The sequence below is a fragment of the Thalassophryne amazonica genome, chromosome 3 (genome assembly GCF_902500255.1).
Source record: "Thalassophryne amazonica chromosome 3, fThaAma1.1, whole genome shotgun sequence".
Taxonomy (NCBI): Eukaryota; Metazoa; Chordata; class Actinopteri; order Batrachoidiformes; family Batrachoididae; genus Thalassophryne; species Thalassophryne amazonica.
The window spans coordinates 42,031,745-42,051,087 of record NC_047105.1 but is presented as its reverse complement, the minus strand read 5'-3'; the positions used below and the strand labels follow the sequence as shown (position 1 = coordinate 42,051,087).

General features: G+C 43.0%; 1 protein-coding gene across 1 annotated transcript; it reads right to left on the bottom strand.

The window, feature by feature from the left end:
• Positions 1 to 4,326: 4,326 nt before the first annotated feature.
• On the bottom strand, positions 4,327 to 12,641 carry LOC117506591 (tubulin beta-6 chain). Its single transcript, XM_034166103.1, has 4 exons — positions 12,484 to 12,641; positions 11,439 to 11,547; positions 11,097 to 11,207; positions 4,327 to 7,222 (listed from the first exon to the last, which is right to left on the bottom strand). Exons 1-4 carry the CDS (start codon positions 12,592 to 12,594, stop codon positions 6,075 to 6,077), a joined length of 1,479 nt encoding a protein of 492 aa, XP_034021994.1. The 5' UTR covers positions 12,595 to 12,641; the 3' UTR covers positions 4,327 to 6,074.
• Between the last annotated feature and the right edge of the window lie 6,702 nt (positions 12,642 to 19,343).

Below are 19,343 nucleotides of genomic sequence, written 5' to 3'. Positions count from 1 at the left end.
ACGAACAGTGTCAGTCTCTTGCTCTTAGTCAATTCCTCCACTAGATGTAACTAAAATCACCCACGAAGCTTCGAGGCTTTGAGGTCACGACGCTTTTGGCAATAGAATTGAAGCTAAAGCCTCACTGCTTCAAGTCTCATTTCGCCATCAGCACCTGCCGACGTCACATGCCGCAGATGCGTCATGACTGATAGTGTTCGCGTGGACAAGTGCCAGTTTGTTTGCAGTTGTGACAGCTCATTCGAAGTTCAAAGATCACCATTTTGACCTCGGTAGATTGAGAGTAAAGTGCGTCAAATCAGCGTTTGGTTACGATTACAAAACTAAGCAACTTTGGTCAGTGGTTCATTTAAAAAAGAGTCCAGAAGAAATATTCAGGTTTATATATATATATATATATATATATATATATATATATATATATATATATATATATATATATATATATATATATATATATCAGATCATTTGCCAAACTGGGGTGCAGATTTTCAGAATTAGTCGCATCATTAATTTGGATTTTATTCTTATATAAGACTGGATGGAGTTTCATATCAAACATCATCATAGTCTCACCGTTCGAGGACTGCACGTGGAAAAAAAATCTTCTGCTTGAAGCACATATTTGTCAGAACATGTCCCGTTTTGAGTTATGTGTCATAAGGTGTGTATCTAAGCAGCACTTTCTGAGAATTTTCAGTGATTATATGAGTGTATTCATGCTGCCTGTGGAGATTAAGGAATGCCATCTTTAAAAAAAATCAATTTCAGTACAAAATAATTCCGTGTTTATGTTATTATTCACTTATGGGAGTGGTACACTAAACTGAAGAATGAAAGGTTATGGCATTCCTAAGCTCCATGGTTCCCAAGTGTCTGCCTGTGAACTGCGTGACAGGGGCGGAACGCGTATAGGGGGCAGAAGTGGTAGCACGAGACAGATTTGTGTAACAAGTACCATAGACATTATAAAGAGTAGACGCGCGCTTGGCTGCTGAGACGCAAGAAATGCGGCCGCCATCTTGGAGCGGTCATCGTAGTGATTCCATCACAGGGCACAGTGGTTTAATTTTATATTCTTATTTTTATTTTTTTAATCTTTCTATAATAAAGTTGCTTTGCTCTTTCTCTGTCCCGTAAAGTGTCTTTTAGCACCGTCTAAAGCGCTATATAAATATAATGTATTATTATTAGTAGTAGTATTAGTATTATAATAAGAGCTGTTAATAAGCGGCTAATAAGAGTATTATAATGAGAGCTGCAGAGAGCTCTGTATACAGTCCTCTTTTAGGGCTGGAAAAATTTCACAAGCAAGTTCATACATGTATAAATATGGTTTAGGGTGGGAATGTCATGTTCTTGTGTTAATTTGACAATTTACATTTACAGTACATTTTATTGTCTCTCTGCTTTTCTCTCAAAAATTCTTGAAAGGGTAGTTGTAAAACAGCTAACTGATCATCTGCAGAGGAAGAGTCTATTTGAAGAGTTTCAGTCAGGTTTTAGAATTCATCATAGTACAGAAACAGCATTAGTGAAGGTTACAAATGATCTTCTTATGGCCTCGGACAGTGGACTCATCTCTGTGCTTGTTCTGTTGGACCTCAGTGCTGCTTTTGATACTGTTGACCATAAAATTTTATTACAGAGATTAGAGCATGCCATAGGTATTAAAGGCACTGCGCTGCGGTGGTTTGATTCATATTTATCTGTGATTAAAGATGAATGGCAAGTTGTCACGTTGCCTCTGTTACTTGCTGTTGCTTGTAGCTAATGTAACTGTAGGGTAACTCCCAGTTTACACAGGTAACTTCTCTCTGGACTCCACCGGTCATGACTGACCATGGGTAAATATATCGCCGTTATTTTTCCAAACTGACTGCTCGACTTGAGCAGCGCCTCTTGTGGCTGTACAGGCTGATGCGAGAGTGGCAATCATGATCACTGGTCTGTTGGCTGTTTCCTTTCGCACACTTCTCTGCTGTCACAGCATACAACTTCTCTTCACCATTCCCCAGCTGCCTATGGAGCATGCCTCTCCAGCTGGTGTGGTCAGCTGTGTGGTCCTCCCAGGAGTTGGTGTCGACAGTTAACTTATCATCTTACATACCCCGACCCTAAACTTAACCTTTTTTTACATTTCTAAACAAATGCGACTAACTTTAGCTACTCTTTTCTATGTCCACTTTGCACGTTCTGGTTTGTATGTTCTCCTCTGCTGTCCTTGGTATCTAAGTAGGCATGTCTTCTGCTGTTGTAGGTATCCAAGTAGGCATGTCTTCTGCTGTCCTTGGAATCTAAGTAAGCGTGTCTTCTGCTTTCCTTGGTATCCAAGTAGGTGTGTCTTCTGCTGTCCTTGGTATCTAAGTAGGCACGTCTTCTGCTGTTGTTGGTATCTAAGTAGCCGTGTCTTCTGCTGTCCTTGGTATCTAAGTAGGCATGTCTTCTGCTGTTGTTGGTATCCAAGTAGCTGTGCCTTCTGTTGTTGGTATTCAAGTAGGCATGTCTTCTGCTGTCCTTGGTATCCAAGTAGACGTGTCTTCTGCTGTCCTTGGTATCTAACTGGCACGTCTTCTGCTGTTGTTGGTATCTAAGTAGCTGTGTCTTCTGCTGTCCTTGGTATCTAAGTAGGCGTGTCTTCTGCTGTTGTTGGTATCCAAGTAGGCATGTCTTCTGCTGTCCTTGGTATCTAAGTAGGCATGTCTTCTGCTGTTGTTGGTATCCAAGTAGATGTGTCTTCTGTTGTTGGTATCCAAGTAGGCATGTCTTCTGCTGTCCTTGGTATCCAAGTAGACGTGTCTTCTGCTGTCCTTGGTATCTAAGTAAATGTGTCTTCCGTTGTTGTTGGTATCTAAGTAGGTGTGTCTTCTGCTATCCTTGGTATCTAAGTAGGTGTGTCTTCTGCTGTTGTTGGTATCCAAGTAGGGGTGTCTTCTGCTGTCCTCAGTATCTAAGTAGGCGTGTCTTCTGCTGTTGTTGGTATCCAAGAAGGTGTGTCTTCTGCTGTCCTTGGTGTCTAAGTAGGCGTGTCTTCTGCTGTTGTTGGTATCTAAGTAGTTTGGGGGAGGTGATGGGGTGATGGTCTAGTGGTTAAGGTGTTGGGCTTGAGTCCAGAAGATCATGGGTTCAAATCCCCGCCTGACTGGAAAATCACTAAGGGCCCTTGGGCAAGGCCTTTAATCCCCTATTGCTCCTGGTGTGTAGTGAGCGCCCTGTATGGCAGCACCCTGACATCGGGGTGAATGTGAGGCATAATTGTAAAGCGCTTTGGGCGTCTGATGCTATATAAATGCAGTCCATTTATATAAGTAGGCGTGTCTTCTGCTGTCCTTGGTATCTAAGTAGGCGTGTCTTCTAGTCTTGTTTCTTGTTGGTCTGTAAGTAGGCGTGTCTTTTGCTGTTGTTGGTATCCAAGTAGGCGTGTCTTCTACTGTTGTTGGTATCCAAGTAGGTGTGTCTTCTGCTGTCCTTAGTGCCTAAGTCGGTATGTCTTCTAGTGTTGTTGGTCTCTAAGTAGGTGTGTCTTCTGCTGTCCTTAGTGTCTAAGTAGGCGTCCCTTTTAATGTTGTTGGTATCAAAGTAGGGGTGTCTTCTGCTCTTGTTGGCATCTAAGTAGGCGTGTCTTGTAGTGTGGTGTGGCGTTTCTCATACTTTTGCAGGGTGTATCTCTTAAGTCTTGCGGATCACAGATGGTACTGTTGACGTAGAGTCCAAACCTCCCTTAGGAGGCACCAAAGGTCACTTGGGGGCTGTGACGTTTTGTCCACTCTGAGGTTGTCAAAATTAAAAGACATGATAAAGAGAGTCATAATAACACACTTACAGGGAGCTGGGGGTCGCACCAACTTTCTTCAGTACAAGTAAGGGGGCTTCAAGGAACAAAAGTTTGGAACTACTGCCTTACATAACAACAATTTAGAACTGGTCTTCAGCTATTTAGTGTTAACATTAAATAATTTCATCTAATTTTTTTTCTATTGTCTCCATGGAAATTTAAACATTTTGTCACCTGTAGGGACAGGTTTGACACATCACCTGTCACATAGGCCATATGCTGTTTAATTTCTCTCGTTAATCCCATTGCACGAGTCTTTTTGGTGTTACTTCACAGTTGCAGGGGCATTTCCACGTCATGTGTCCTTATCGTGCAGCACAGACGTGTGCAAAGTTATGCATAATCTGCAGGCCCCAGACTCTTAACAGTGGGAGGAAACATTCTGACAGTTTCACACAGTGCCATGTCACTGTGTTATCAGGGTCCTGTCTGTCACTATGCCACAGTTTTAACTCAAGTTTCACTTTAACTGCAGACATAGACAACACAAAGAGAATTAAAATGTTTTAATAGTTTGGTGATTTTTGTTGCTTTTGCTTTTTTAATATGGCTTATTAATATCGCTGAAAGATGTACAAAATATGCTTTTAAAAACAAACAAAAAAAAAGACCAAGTGTTAACATCACAATCACATTTTAACAGGAGTAGAACACATAGAGCTAGTGTGACATTAATGTTTCTACATATACAAATAGCTTAATCAAAGGGTGATTTCTGACAGGGGGAAAAAAAAACTTTGACAAAATACTGTGCAAAAATTCAGGCATACAAGAATTTTTCAAAATACATATGCAAATATGCTGTAACATATACTACTTGGAAAAACTGCACCTTGTATTGCTGAGATGAAGTGGTGTGCTAACTCTTGAAGTCTGTCCAATGGGTAAAAAAGTCACCACTGCTCATAGCACTAAGCTGCCACTACCCATTTTATGTGAAAACACTATGAATATATACAATGGCCAACACCGATATAAACCTGTGTCAAATTAGGAAGTCTACCCAACAGAGAAAGCTCCCTAGTGGTCCCCAAGGTTCATATCAGACTACAAATACAAAGCTATGGGTTGGATTAAGACTCCAACTGCCAACACCAAGGTAAAAATATACCAAAGTGCAAAGATATCCACTATGTAAGACTGAAGTGGGGGCCTGGAAACATGTATAAACAACAGGGAAAAGGTGATTTTTAAAAACCCCAATACCTTTAAGGGTTCCAGTAGGATCCCAATGAAAACTGATATGCAATAGCCATCACCAAGATAAAAGTTTGTGTGAAATGACAAGGAGTTGCAATTTATAGGACTGAAGTGAGACTGTGGACACTTGTATGAACAATAATAAAAAGAAAAAGTTGGGTTTTATTTCAGACCTCAATAACTTTTACTGTTCTGGTAGAGTCACAATGAAAATTAAGTATGCAGTGACCAACACCAAGATAAAACTGGATGCCAAACCTAATGGCCTGTGACCGCCCCGCTCCCCTCCCCCCTGCAAAAAAGGGTCTCTACCAAAACCCTAAATTCATATTAGAGTGCAAGTGCACTCTTAAAAAAAAAGAAAAAAAAGAAATGAAATGACAACTTGGTTGTTTCAATGAGAAAATTGTATTAAACTGTTAAAATAAAATTAATGATATGTTTCCCATTAAAATAACCAAGTTTTGTGAGACCGGTTGACATTACTTGATTATGTATTTTGAGCAGGAAGAGGTGCTTTTGTCCAGTCATTGGGGGCCAAAGTTGTCAGTCAAATTTCATGGGAATATGAAATGTGAAAGGAGTGGGACTTTTGAAACCTCAGCTTTTCCGGAGCAAAAACAGACATCATCCATCCGGTATTATGACAGCACGTTTTAACAAAGTAAAAAACTGAAATATATGAAGGGTTCAGATGCAAAACCCAGTAAAGCCATTCTTAATTGAGAAAAAAAAGCATCTTAAAATAAGAATTTAAAGGAAAACACATGAGAAAATGCACAGCTTTCCATAAATAAAATGATAATGTTATGTTCCAATTCATTAATATTTTGCTCACTGATTGTATCTAAGCACCCAAGCACATATTGTCCTCAACTAAAAATTTGTGGTTTTGGACTTCTTGGATTTTCAGTCTGAACCCTTCATGGTACCAGCTCCTTTTTAGACCAACATCTGTCATTTGGCTTTTACATCTTAACAACCGGACAATACCTCCAGACATGACACCACACTGAACTGTAACACACAAGTTCATCTTCTAGTCAGCAAGAGTTTCGTTGTTGGCTTCCGTCACCGTTTCCATCTGAACATCCAGCAGAGAGTTAACTTTAGTTGGCATTAGTGATGATGCTCTCTCATCTCTTTCCTCATCCTCTGCCTCTGAGTCTTGATCAGCAGTGGCGTCTTGGTACTGCTGGTACTCTGAGACAAGGTCATTGAGGTTATTCTCTGCCTCGGTGAACTCCATTTCATCCATACCCTCCCCTGTGTACCAGTGAAGAAAAGCCTTCCGTCGAAACATGAGGGAAAACTGCTCACCCACACGGCGGAATACCTCCTGAATGGCAGTGTTGTTGCCAATGAAAGTGGAGGACATTTTGAGGCCTCTGGGTGGGATGTCACATACGGCAACCTTAACATTATGTGGGATCCAGTCCACAAAGTAGTTGCTGTTTTTCTGCTGAATTGCAAGCATCTGTTCATCAACCTCTTTGGTGGACATCCTGCCGCGGAATACACCAGCAACAGTGAGGTAGCGACCTCGCCTTGGGTCACAGGCCGTCATCATGTTACGGGCATCAAACATCTGCTGGGTGAGCTCAGGGACTGTTACGGCTCTATACTGTTGGCTACCGCGTGGTGTCAGGGGGGCAAAGCCAGGCATGAAGAAATGGAGACGAGGGAAAGGCACCATGTTGACAGCCAGCTTCCGCAAGTCTGCATTTAGCTGTCCAGGGAATCTCAAGGAGGTGGTGACCCCACTCATGGTCATGGACACCAAGTGGTTGAGGTCTCCATAGGTGGGCGTGGACATTTTCAGTGTGCGGAAACAGATGTCGTAGAGGGCCTCATTGTCAATGCAGAAGGTCTCATCTGTGTTCTCCAGGAGTTGATGAACAGACAAGGTGGCATTGTAGGGCTCCACCACTGTGTCGGAGACTTTTGGAGAAGGCATCACACTGAAGCTATTCATGATACGATCGGGATAGTCCTCTCTGATCTTGTTGATAATAAGGGTGCCCATGCCAGAGCCAGTTCCACCCCCCAAGGAGTGAACCAACTGAAAGCCCTGCAAGCAATCGCAGCTTTCACTCTCGTTTCTCACTCTGTCGATCACCTGCTCCACCAATTCAGCTCCGTCAGTGTAATGGCCCTTTGCCCAGTTATTTCCAGCTCCTGAGCTTCCTGTACATGTAAAACAGCACAGTAATAGAATTAGCAAATAGTAGTCCTACACAAGCTGAAGGGATTATATTGCCCAGCAGGCTTAGAAAAGCCTCGGGATTCCCCCAGAAAGAATTACAGGGTTTGCCAAGGATAGGAAAGTGTGGGCTGACATGCTTGGTCTGCTGTCACCATGATGTGGACCTGGCAGATAATAATAATAATAATAATAATAATAATAATAATAATAATAATAATAATAATAATAATAATAATAATAAAAAATACCATGATCATGAGGCCCATCACACCAATGCTTATTCCAAGATACTGTTGCAGGTAAAGGATGAAAGCCTATGTCTCCCCCTGGATGGGACACCAGTTCATCACAGGGTACTTCTTTTGTCAAATTCAGTACCCATTTACAGCTTGGTAGAGCAGGTTGCTGAGTGGTTAAGGAGTTGGCCTGCCACTACGTAGACCTGGGTTCAAATCCTGCCCATGCTATCTACAGTATCTGTGTCCTTGGACAAGACACTTAATCCACTTAATCTCAGGTGTAAATGGATACCAACATTGGTTGGGGAAGTAACCTGCATTGGATTTTCTTCAAAAGAAGACCTGAAAGTTAAGATCTAAGACGCAAGCCTAGATTTGATGTTTTGGTGAAAGAAAATCCTCCTCTATACCACTTCATCATGAAGATGTATAACTGGGGATACAAAATGCCAAACATGCACTACGCACAATTTCTCCAATCACACCCAGAGAAGCCTATAACATCTGGGTGTCTTGGTGGCTTTCCTCACTCTTCTCCTTCTTGCACAGTCACTCAGTTTTTGAGAACTGTCTACTCCACACAGTTTTACCATAGAGCGCTATACTGTTTGTATTTCTTCATAACTGGTGTAAATAAAGTTCAAGACATATTCAGTGACTTGGAAATGTTCATGTATCCATCCCCTGACTTGTCTGAAGAAAACTGGGAATGAAACTGATTGTTTACAGTTGTTATACCAAAAGGCCTCATTACTTATGCAACCCATCATCTTCCTTTTTATATTTTTAATTAATTTATATCACGTTACAGAGATTTGCTGTCAGTTTGAGATAATTTTAGAAATTTTTATATTGAGAAGCCTGATTTGCTTTTTGTATTTGAAATGGCATAAACAAATTAAAATGTGTGAATACTTTTGCAAGAATAGAATAGAATAGAATAGAAAGCCTTTATTGTCATTATACACAGCAAACACAGTCTGCATAGTACAACGAGATTAGGGGGGGCTGCTCCTTAAAAAGTGCACGCAGTGCAATACCAGACAATATAACATGAATAAACAACAATATCACATAAGGAAACACGTGAAGTCCTTTGCTGAAAAGTAAAATTGTGTAACATGTGGACAGTGTAAACAGTGTAGCAATTGAGAGAGTGCAAAAGGAAATGTAAAACTGTATGACAACTATAGGCGATATAATAATGGAACAACTGAAAAATGTTCAAAAGTCCTGTGCTACAAATGAGATAGATATGGTGCGACTCAGTACCTAATATAGTCCGTTTTTAGTGCAGATTATTGTTCAACATGGTGATGGTTTTGGGGAAGAAACTGTCTCTGACTCTATTTGTCCTGGCCTGTATGGACCTGTAGCGCCTGCCAGAGGGCAACAGGTTGAAGAGGTGAAAGCTGGGGTGTGTATTGTCCTTGAGAATGTTCTTGGCCCTACTAAGACAGCAGGAGGTGTAGATGGTGGAAATGGGGGGCAGAGGACAGCCAATGATTTTTTGGGCAGTGTTTGCTACCCTCTGCAGTCTCTTCCTGTCAGCTTCAGTGCAGCTGGAGTGCCACACTGACACTGCGTAGGTCAGCAGGCTCTCTATAGTGGAGCGATAGAAGGTCACCAGCAGGGGTGTGCTTAATTGCTCTTTCCTAAGCACCCTCAAGAAGTGTAGTCGCTGCTGGGCCTTCTTGACCAGTGCTGCGGTGTTGACTGACCAGGAGAGGTCAGCAGAGATGTGAACCCCTAGGAACTTGAAGGACTCCACTCGCTCCACGCATTCGCCATTGATGTACAGTGGGGCAGGGGCAGTTTTCTTTCGACGGAAGTCCAGGATGAGTTCCTTAGTCTTTGTGATGTTTAGTGCCAAGTTGTTGGCTGCACTCCATTCGACCAGTTTTTGGACCTCATCTCTGTAGGCCGCTTTGTTTCCCCCTGTTATCAGCCCCACCACTGTTGTGTCATCAGCAAATTTAACGATGATGTTCTCCGAGTGGGTGGGGGTGCAGTCAGATGTGTAGAGCGAGTAGAGAAGTGGGATCAGCACACAGCCCTGGGGGGAGCCGGTACTGAGAGTACGGAAGGAGGAGAAGTGAGGACCAAGCTTCACCTGCTGTGGTCGGTTGACCAGGAAGTCTTTGATCCAGGAGCAGGTGGGCAGTGGGATCCCCAGGTTGGATAACTTGGGGATAAGGATGTCCGGTATTATGGTATTAAAAGCTGAGCTATAGTCAATGAAGAGCATCCTGACATAGCTCCCTTGTTTCTCCAGGTGAGTCAATGCTGAGTGAAGGGCAGTTGTTATTGCATCTTCTGTGGATCTGTTAGACCGGTATGCGAACTGATGCTGGTCCAGGGTAGGGGGGAGACAAGCTTTGATGTGTCTTAGAACCAGTTTCTCAAAGCACTTGGTGATGACTGGGGTGAGTGCTACCGGGCGGAAGTCATTGAGGCTGGTTGTGGGTGATTTTTTGGGAACTGGGATGATAGTAGCGGATTTTAAGCAGGCTGGGATGAGGGCATGTTCTAGTGACAGGTTGAAAATGACAGTGAAGACCTGTGCTAGCTGGTCAGCACATGCCTTGAGCACCTTCCCTGGTACTCTATCCGGGCCTGAAGCCTTCCTGGGGTTCACAGCCCAGAGCACTCGTCTCACGTCCTCAGCCGCTAGAGTAAGTGGGGGGGAACTGGAGGCTGGAATGGGTTGTAGTGGGAGTTGGGGTGTTGTGGTTGAGTGCCGTGCCTGAGACTCAAAACGGGCATAGAAGCTGTTCAGTTCTTCTGCTAGTGCCAGATCTGAGTTCCCTGGTGTTGCAGCACAGCCTCTGTAATTGGTGATCGACTGCATGCCCTGCCACACCTGTCGGGGGTTGTTAAGATAATCCTCTATCCTGCTCTTATGCTCCGCTTTGGCGGTCTTGATGCCTCTCCTCAGGTCAGCACGGGTGGTGTTGTATAGTGCTCTGTCTCCCGATCTGAAGGCTGCGTCCCGGTCCCGGAGGAGCGTGCGGACCTGGCTAGTCATCCATGGTTTTTGGTTTGGAAACACCAGAATGTTCAAGGCCCTGTATGTCAACACAATATACTGTCTCCAGACTCTGGATCAACAGTATTATCCGAAAGTTTTAGGCAGCTCAAAATATGGTTCAAATTGTTGTGTTTCTTTATCAGTTGGACATCAAAAAAATCAAATAATAAGATTTGTAAATTTTCTAATTCCAACAAAAATCAATTATATTTTTTTGTTTTAATTCATCAAGTTTTCAAACCTCAAATGCAGTTAAATCTAAAATATATTTCTTTGTCAGGATACTGCCTGGTACATGACAACACAAAGACAGTTGAACATATATAAAAAGATTGTAATAACTTAATTAAATACAGCCACATTTGCTTTAAATTGCATGCAACTACCTCAAAGAAATGATGCTCTGCCACTGTAAAACAATTTAAGGTGAAAAATGACCACAGATTTTATACATTTACAAATATTACATCGGCAGCAGTTTGAGAAAGGTCTTAGAGTAAGTGTATCAGTGCTCATTAAAAAACAGAATATATGTCAAACACCCATAAAAAAGGGGACAGTTTTTATGTACTCCATTTGTCTCACCGTGGATGAAGTTGTCAGGCCTGAAAAGACCACCGATGCGGCTTCCTCTAATACTGTCCATGGTGCCGGGCTCCAGGTCAATAAGCAAGGACCTTGGCACATATTTACCACCTGTAAATAGGAGACTGATTACTCATATCACCATTGGTATTCTGATCATAAATGTGTCATCATAGTGTGAAAAATTCTAATGTCTAATAATAACACCTATGATAATAATAATAATAATAACAATATAGTTATTTATTTTGCTATATACTCATATGATGATGATGATTATTATTAAATAAAAACAGTATCTTCTATAAAATGGAGTTGTAGTACATATAGCATTTTTTCTACCATGTGCTTCATTGAAGTAGACATTAATCCTGTCCAGCTGGAGACTGCTGTCTCCTTCGTAGAGTCCCGCTACATTGATCCCATGTTCTTCACTGATCACTTCCCAGAACTGCAAAGTAGCCAAAGAATATCACACTTATCATTATTTCACAACTCACTGAGTATCCTCTGTCAATCAGGACATTTTTGCAGTAACTAAAAATGTGAAAAAAGACTTAGGGTTCATCCAAAGTGTCCAAAGGTTGTAACAAGGACATTTTTTTAGAAATTTATTTTTCTCCAGCTACTAATCCTCTCCTTTTAATGTGGTCCGAATTTTTTATTAATTCATTCATTTATTTTTTCCCTTAATTTACTTGTCCAGTCAACCTGTGATTGTTAGCTTTACACTCACTCTCCTCCAGATACATACTCTGACTTTCAGAATTTAATTGAATTGAATAGAATTCAGTTTCAGTTCTTGAGTTTGGTTTGAATTTTGAACTAAGGTAGCAAACAGAATGTAAAATTACAATTTAAAAATTCAGAATTTTGCACAGCCCTGCTGCATACCTGTTGAAATGCATCCCATCTTATTTATCAATTATTTGGACCACAAAATTTAGCTGCCATGTGTCTACTCAGACTATTAACAAAGTTTAGTCATATAATTATGAGCAGGCTTGTGAAAAAAAAAGCATGAAATGTCAATACTAATGTCAAATAACTAGTTAATTTTCATGGCCTCACATGTTAACGTACATAAATTATTGTACCTACATTATCCCTTACCATTCATTCATTTTGCATTCTTTGTGGTGTGGGCAAGATAAAAAATAAAAAAAATTGTTAAGTCCCACCCATGACAGTCTCGCTTCAGCTCTTATCTTTTTCTTGAGCCCAACAGGGAACAAACACCCTGTGTCAATAAATATTGGCATCAAAATGAAACTTTATATATATATATATATATATATATATATATATGTTTAACCAGAGTCTCAACATTATCTAAATTCTATATTCTACACACATTTTAACTCCAATAAAAACTTTCTTGACTAACCTTTGAGCCTATCTGGTTGCCACATTGTCCAATCTGCAGATGTACAATTTCACGCATGATGACCAGCCTACAGCACAGTACACAGCCCAGACCAGCGTCTCGGATGTGCATCAGTTCTCAAACTGGTCTTTTATACCAGAAATGATGTCACCAGTGAGGTCAGGGAGTCACTCATGACTTTTAACATTCTCATATTTCATAAACCCTGTATCTCATAATTAAACCCACTTTCTGTGTGTGTGTGTGTGTGTGTGTGTGTGTGTGTGTGTGTGTGTGTGTGTGTGTGTGTGTGTGTGTGTGTGTGTGTGTGTGTGTGTGTGTGTGTGTAATGATGGATTCTGATGAAATTGTGTGGCTCAATACTTCTTGTATCAGGGGAAAGTTGATTAAAGTTTGAGGAAGATTCACATCTCTCAAACTGCAGTGTGGCGATGTTTTTCAAATATGCTAGAATCTAGAATTACGAAATTCAAGAATTTTTCTTAAAATATATGATTTCTATAGTTTTGAGAATTAACATACATTTGTACTGAAAGCAGCCACTGAGGTGCGATAGAAACAGGCAGGATTCGCTCCAGCTTCACTTTCCAGTCTAACTAGCAGTTAAAGGGGGACATTTGATATTTTTCAAAGTGAGCTGCATTATGGGACAATTTGTTGGTTATCTTTTCAGTTGTGATGAAAACTAAATGAACTGTTACTTTATTGATTTAGGTCTCAAACACCATCACAGGCCACCTGGCTAATAAATGTAATGGTGAGGGGCAAGCTACAGTGAGTCAACTGCTTTCCTCCACGGAACAGGTGAAAATTGTCAGGGCTCGAGGATGCATGGCACATAATGTGGGAGGGCACAAAATGCAGACTGGAGGACAAGGTGTTATAAGTAGAAAATAATCTTTATCGTGTTCACAAGCAGGGGTATGATACACGGGAAGGCAGGCAGCGAAGCAGAGGTACAGATAAGTGCTAGGCAAAACGTGCTCAAGAGACAGGCTGGGTTCAAAAACACTGAGATACAGCATCATAAGCTGAGGCACAAACTAGGTCCGGTAAACAAAGCAAGGTCATAACACACTGAGGCAAAGGACAGAAGCAAGAGGCTGGAACGTGGATACAAAGATTGCAACAAACTGGCATGGGAGTGGAGAAAGTGAAGGGCTTAAATACACAGGTGGGGTAATTAGGTTAACAATGTTGTGTGGGCCGCTGAAGAGGAGGTACTGCTGGCCCACCACCACCAGAGGGCACCCTGCCTGGAGTGCGGGCTCCAGGCACAAGAGGGCGCTGCCGCCTCACAGGAGCAGCGGGGGTGACAACTGTCACTTATCACCTACGACAGCTGTCACCAATCATCTGATCTTCAGTGGTATATCAGCAAGACGACATCTCCACCTCTTTGCCGAGATATCGCTCTACCGAGGAGGTAACGTACTCAGCCGACTTTGTTGTCTTCCTGACAGGAATACCTGTTGCTTTGTGTGTTGGACAGCAGATATTTTGTTTCCTTTTTTCCGACGAGAGGTGGAGGTGGTTTTCCACCATACGTGTTGCTGGGTGCAGACGCACCCACATCTAACTGTTTTTGTTCCTCGCCAGCAGTACCAGATCCGACAAGCGGAGGCAGTGGCCACCTGGGAGTTCGGGACTTGGCGGCTCCAGTATTCCCAGGGTTCGGTGGCGGAGGAAATCGTGTGGTTCCGGTTCTGCTTTGGACAGACGTCTTTTATCTTCGAGCCTGCCCACGCGACACATTTTTGTGAATTGACTTCATTGACTATTATTGTAATCTGCTGTGTTTGTTGTGCTTATTCACAACAGTAAAGTGTTGTTATTTGACTTTCTCCATTGTCCGTTCATTTGCGCCCCCTGTTGTGGGTCCATGTTCCTACACTTTCACAACAAACAAGGTGCCCTGTGGAAGAAAGTTCTAGAAGGGAGGTGTGGTTGAGTCAATCCAAGAGGAGGGAAGAGATGCAAGAGCGTGAGGGAGTGATTCAGACAGTCTGTGACAACGATGAAACAGACAAGTGCAAGAGAGTAAATAAGCATACAGGGGAAACAGAGACAATGATGAAACAAACAGGTGCAAGAGTGTACATGAAGGAAATACAAAATCAGTGACTATATTGGAACAACCAGAACGCACACAATGGAAATAACAATATTAACTGGACAGAAACAATGACTGAATAAACCACATGACTAAAATATGAAAAACAGAAAATACAAAAATAAACAGAAAACAAAACCAGTGACTACGGAATATGGAGCAGAAAATAAATGATGAACTCAGAACAAAATTAATAACTAAAAAATCATACTGTGGAGAGGGGAAATAAGAGAAGCATGTTGTGTTGTGAAAATGTTGTGCCTCAGTCCGTCCAGACCTGCTGGGTGATTGATGCAGCTTGGTTGACCGGTTGGATATAAATCTGTAAAGACATCAACCTTAAGATGATCTGCACCAATGATGTTCTCAAAGTTTTGAATTTCTGACTTGTGCATTGTTGTTATTAAATCAATAATGGTAACAACACTGGTGTTAACATAAGGGTTAGCTGCCATCTACAGGATGAAATTGATATTACATGAAATAACTGGAGATTTATTTTATAATTGGCCGTTTCTTATATTACAGTTGATCCAGGGATTAAAACTGATCCAATTCTAACTACTCTGAGTGCTCTTGGCACAGAGAAACAAAACATGCTTAAAATAAATGTTGGATACATTGCTGTGGCTCAAACACAGTAAACACATCATCATGACCTGTTTGCATAGAAACTATTGCACATCAGCCTTGTTGTTATTTTATTTTTTTCCCCCATAACAGTGCAACGCAAAGGTTTTGGGTTAAACTCTCAGCCTTGACCCTGTGGGCACTTTGACAGACAGCTATCGAGGGTGTGACTCAGACACAAATGTGAAAAATATTTAAAATCTAGAATAAAAACGTACCTTGATCATATATAATTAATCAATGTGTAGTGCTACTTAATTGAACAAAATTACTTTTATCCATAATTCTGGAATGACACAAATGAATGAATGAATGAATGAATGAATGAATGAATGAATGAAATTTATTTCAGCATCAGCACAGTACAGACACAACATATCAAAACAAATCAAAACAAAAACCAAAACCAAAATTTGCACTGTGTGTCTGAAAAGGGGTGGGAAGAAGCAAAGCTTATAAGTTACCCACCCCTATACCAAAAATCCAGTCCAACACATTTTACACTTATACTCAAAAAAAAAAAAAGGACTCATAAATACATATCCATTTTTGCTCACACTCCTATATATACACATACATTCCCCACAGATACATACCATACATTAACAAATGTATACATCATATTTATACATTAAATTCAATTTCCTTTTCCAATATATCCAGAAATTAATAGATTTTTATAACGTTTCTTAAAACAAACTAAAGAACTACATAATCTAATTTCAACAGGACATTTATGTTATGTGTCGGACGCAGCTCGGAGAACCGACCAGCGTTTGAAGGACCCAGTATGAAATAAGCAGAGCACGGTACAAAGGCTAACTGAATTTAATACATAACAGTGATACAAAAAATAACAAAAGAAAGTGCGGTCTGGCGTGGTGCGCTCCCAGCAGCGCTAACGGTCCGGAGCCAGAAGCTGTTCGGACCCAAGGACCCCGCCGACACCCCCCAGGTGGCCGCAACAAACCGAGTCTGTGAAAGAAGGAACCATTATGTGAGTCCACACTCTACACACAGAGAGAACACTTAAAGGTGTACAAACAGCAAACACTTCCTGGCTTGATTACTAATCAGCTTCCCAACCTGCAGGCATGGAACATCCAGTTCACAAAACTCCACTGCAGTGGAAGCCGATACATGACTAACATACAGCTCAATATAAAAAGGTGTGAGGGACACCACATTTACTGACTGTATAAATGTTAGTCACAAAATCTAACGTACCTCAGGAAGTGTGCTGACGAGCGTGAGACCTCACCCCCTCCTCTTTCACAGACCGTGCATCAAACCCTGGACGTTCTCTGCATCCACTGATGATGAGATGGCTCCCGAGACGACGATCTCACCCGTCTGGTCACAAGGTCGAGTCTCTGGCAAATACACACTGTATACTCCAGTCTTAAATGCCACCATGTTCCAATCCATATAGATGCACCTCAGCTGTGAGTCCTGACGAGCCGCAGGTGATCAGGGTGAGGTCCTGATAACCTCAGCAACACAGCCACTCAGTCCCAAATGCAAGCCACCTTGAAGGAAAAACAAAAGACAGAAACAAAAAGGCAGCCAGGCCCCCCCAGCCATACAACAGTACCCCACCCTCACGGGAAGCCTCCCGGCGACCACACAAACCTGGCCCAGGAGAAACACCCCCCTCCAGGGACCATGGCTGGAAACCGCATCTGCATTCGTCTTCCAACAGAATGATTGATGTCCTCTCCTCTGGCTGCATCCTTGCCTTTGTTTCAGTCAGTCACTTAGCACAGGTGTGGCCAGGAGTTCTTAAACCTGTGCGGTCAGCCTTTATCCAACCATGTGCAGTCATTAGTCATAAAACAAAAAAGACAAACACAAACAACCAAACCACCCCCCCCTCCCCAGGGGACCGTCCTATCAAACCCCGGGATGAGGAGAAAAGAAAAACCCCAAACTTAAGCGTACAAATAAAAGCGCTAAAACACCCCCCCCCCCCCCCCCCCCCAAACGACATGTAGGGACCAACACCCCCCAGAGGACTTCCCGCCAGCTCCAGGAGTAATAACCACAGCCGAGGTCCCTCTGGGATCCAACGTCACCCACGGGGACTCCCAGCGCCTCCCAGAGGACCACTCGTCAACCCCAGGAGACGCCTCCCCTCACGACCAACGGACCCAGCCCCGGCCGTCTATGGCTAGATGGACCCACAGCCCTTTTCCCCCCCAGAGGACACCACAGTCAAACCCTGAGGGCGGAAACTGGGGGGAAAACACCCCCCCCCCAGGTGCAGAGGGTACCTGGGAAACGCCCAGCATAACCACACTGCACCACTCCAGCAACGCCGACACTACGGCTCACACGGCTGGAGCCAGAGGAGAAGAGAGGGAACAAAAAGAAAATACCCCAAACCCCCCCCTCCCCTCCCGGGTGCAGAGGTTACCTGGGAAACGCCCAGCACAACCTAACTGCACCACTCCAGCAACGCCGACACTACGGCTCACACGGCTGGAGTCAGAGGAGAAGAGAGGGCATAACAAAAACAAAAAAAAAAGAAAGAAAAAAACAACAACCCAAATACCCCCCCCCCCCCCCCCCCCCCAGGGGACCGTCCCATCAAACCCTGGGAGGTGAAACTGAAAAAAAAAAATAAAAAGAAAGACTAACAGACTGACATAAGGTTGCTCGGGTCCTTCTTTTTTTTCTGTTTTTTTTTTTTTGGCAGAACTGCAGGGTCACGACCCCAGACACTAAATAGTGAAAAACAAAAATTAAAATCCCACACAAAAACCAACTCAAAAAACACCCACACAAAATGAACTAACACAAAACAAATAAGTGATTTATACCGTCAAGCTCCAACAAATGGAACACACCTGTTCCAACTTAAGAGCTTGACGGTAATGTGACTCAGTCACCAAAAGAGGGAGCCAAAGTGCTAAAAATGAAAAAACCCCTTTGGTAACTGAGAAAACAAACTCATGCTGCCTTTCTGTGAGCAGCACACAACCAAAAATGTGATTCAACTAAATAACACCGGAGCTGACACAACAGACGCAGTAGCTATCATTACCCGGGGAAACGGGGCTACGACTGTAACACAGGAAGCACCGCGACCCGTGCCACAGAGCTCCGCCGTGCGCGTTCACCTATTACAGACTCACTCCTGCAGCTCCCGTTCAAACCTCTTATCCGGTTGAAGTGCGACGCGAAGCCGTCGCCAGTCACACTCCACCACGACCCACGGATAAGGCACACACAGGAACACAGCTGCAAGAGAGCACGAATCAGTATTCAGTAATGGGTTCTCAAACACGCACCATCCGGGCGGAGAGCACCCGCAACTGATCCGGATAACTTCTGAACGTCTGCTGCCACCTTCCCGGCGCGTTACCGTCTCTGCTACCGCTGGGTCCGTGATGTTTGGCCAGAGACTACTGTTATGTGTCGGACGCAGCTCGGAGAACCGACCAGCGTTTGAAGGACCCAGTATGAAATAAGCAGAGCACGGTACAAAGGCTAACTGAATTTAATACATAACAGTGATACAAAAAATAACAAAAGAAAGTGCGGTCTGGCGTGGTGCGCTCCCAGCAGCGCTAACGGTCCGGAGCCAGAAGCTGTTCGGACCCAAGGACCCCGCTGACACCCCCCAGGTGGCCGCAACAAACCGAGTCTGTGAAAGAAGGAACCATTATGTGAGTCCACACTCTACACACAGAGAGAACACTTAAAGGTGTACAAACAGCAAACACTTCCTGGCTTGATTACTAATCAGCTTCCCAACCTGCAGGCATGGAACATCCAGTTCACAAAACTCCACTGCAGTGGAAGCCGATACATGACTAACATACAGCTCAATATAAAAAGGTGTGAGGGACACCACATTTACTGACTGTATAAATGTTAGTCACAAAATCTAACGTACCTCAGGAAGTGTGCTGACGAGCGTGAGACCTCACCCCCTCCTCTTTCACAGACCGTGCATCAAACCCTGGACGTTCTCTGCATCCACTGATGATGAGATGGCTCCCGAGACGACGATCTCACCCGTCTGGTCACAAGGTTGAGTCTCTGGCAAATACACACTGTATACTCCAGTCTTAAATGCCACCATGTTCCAATCCATATAGATGCACCTCAG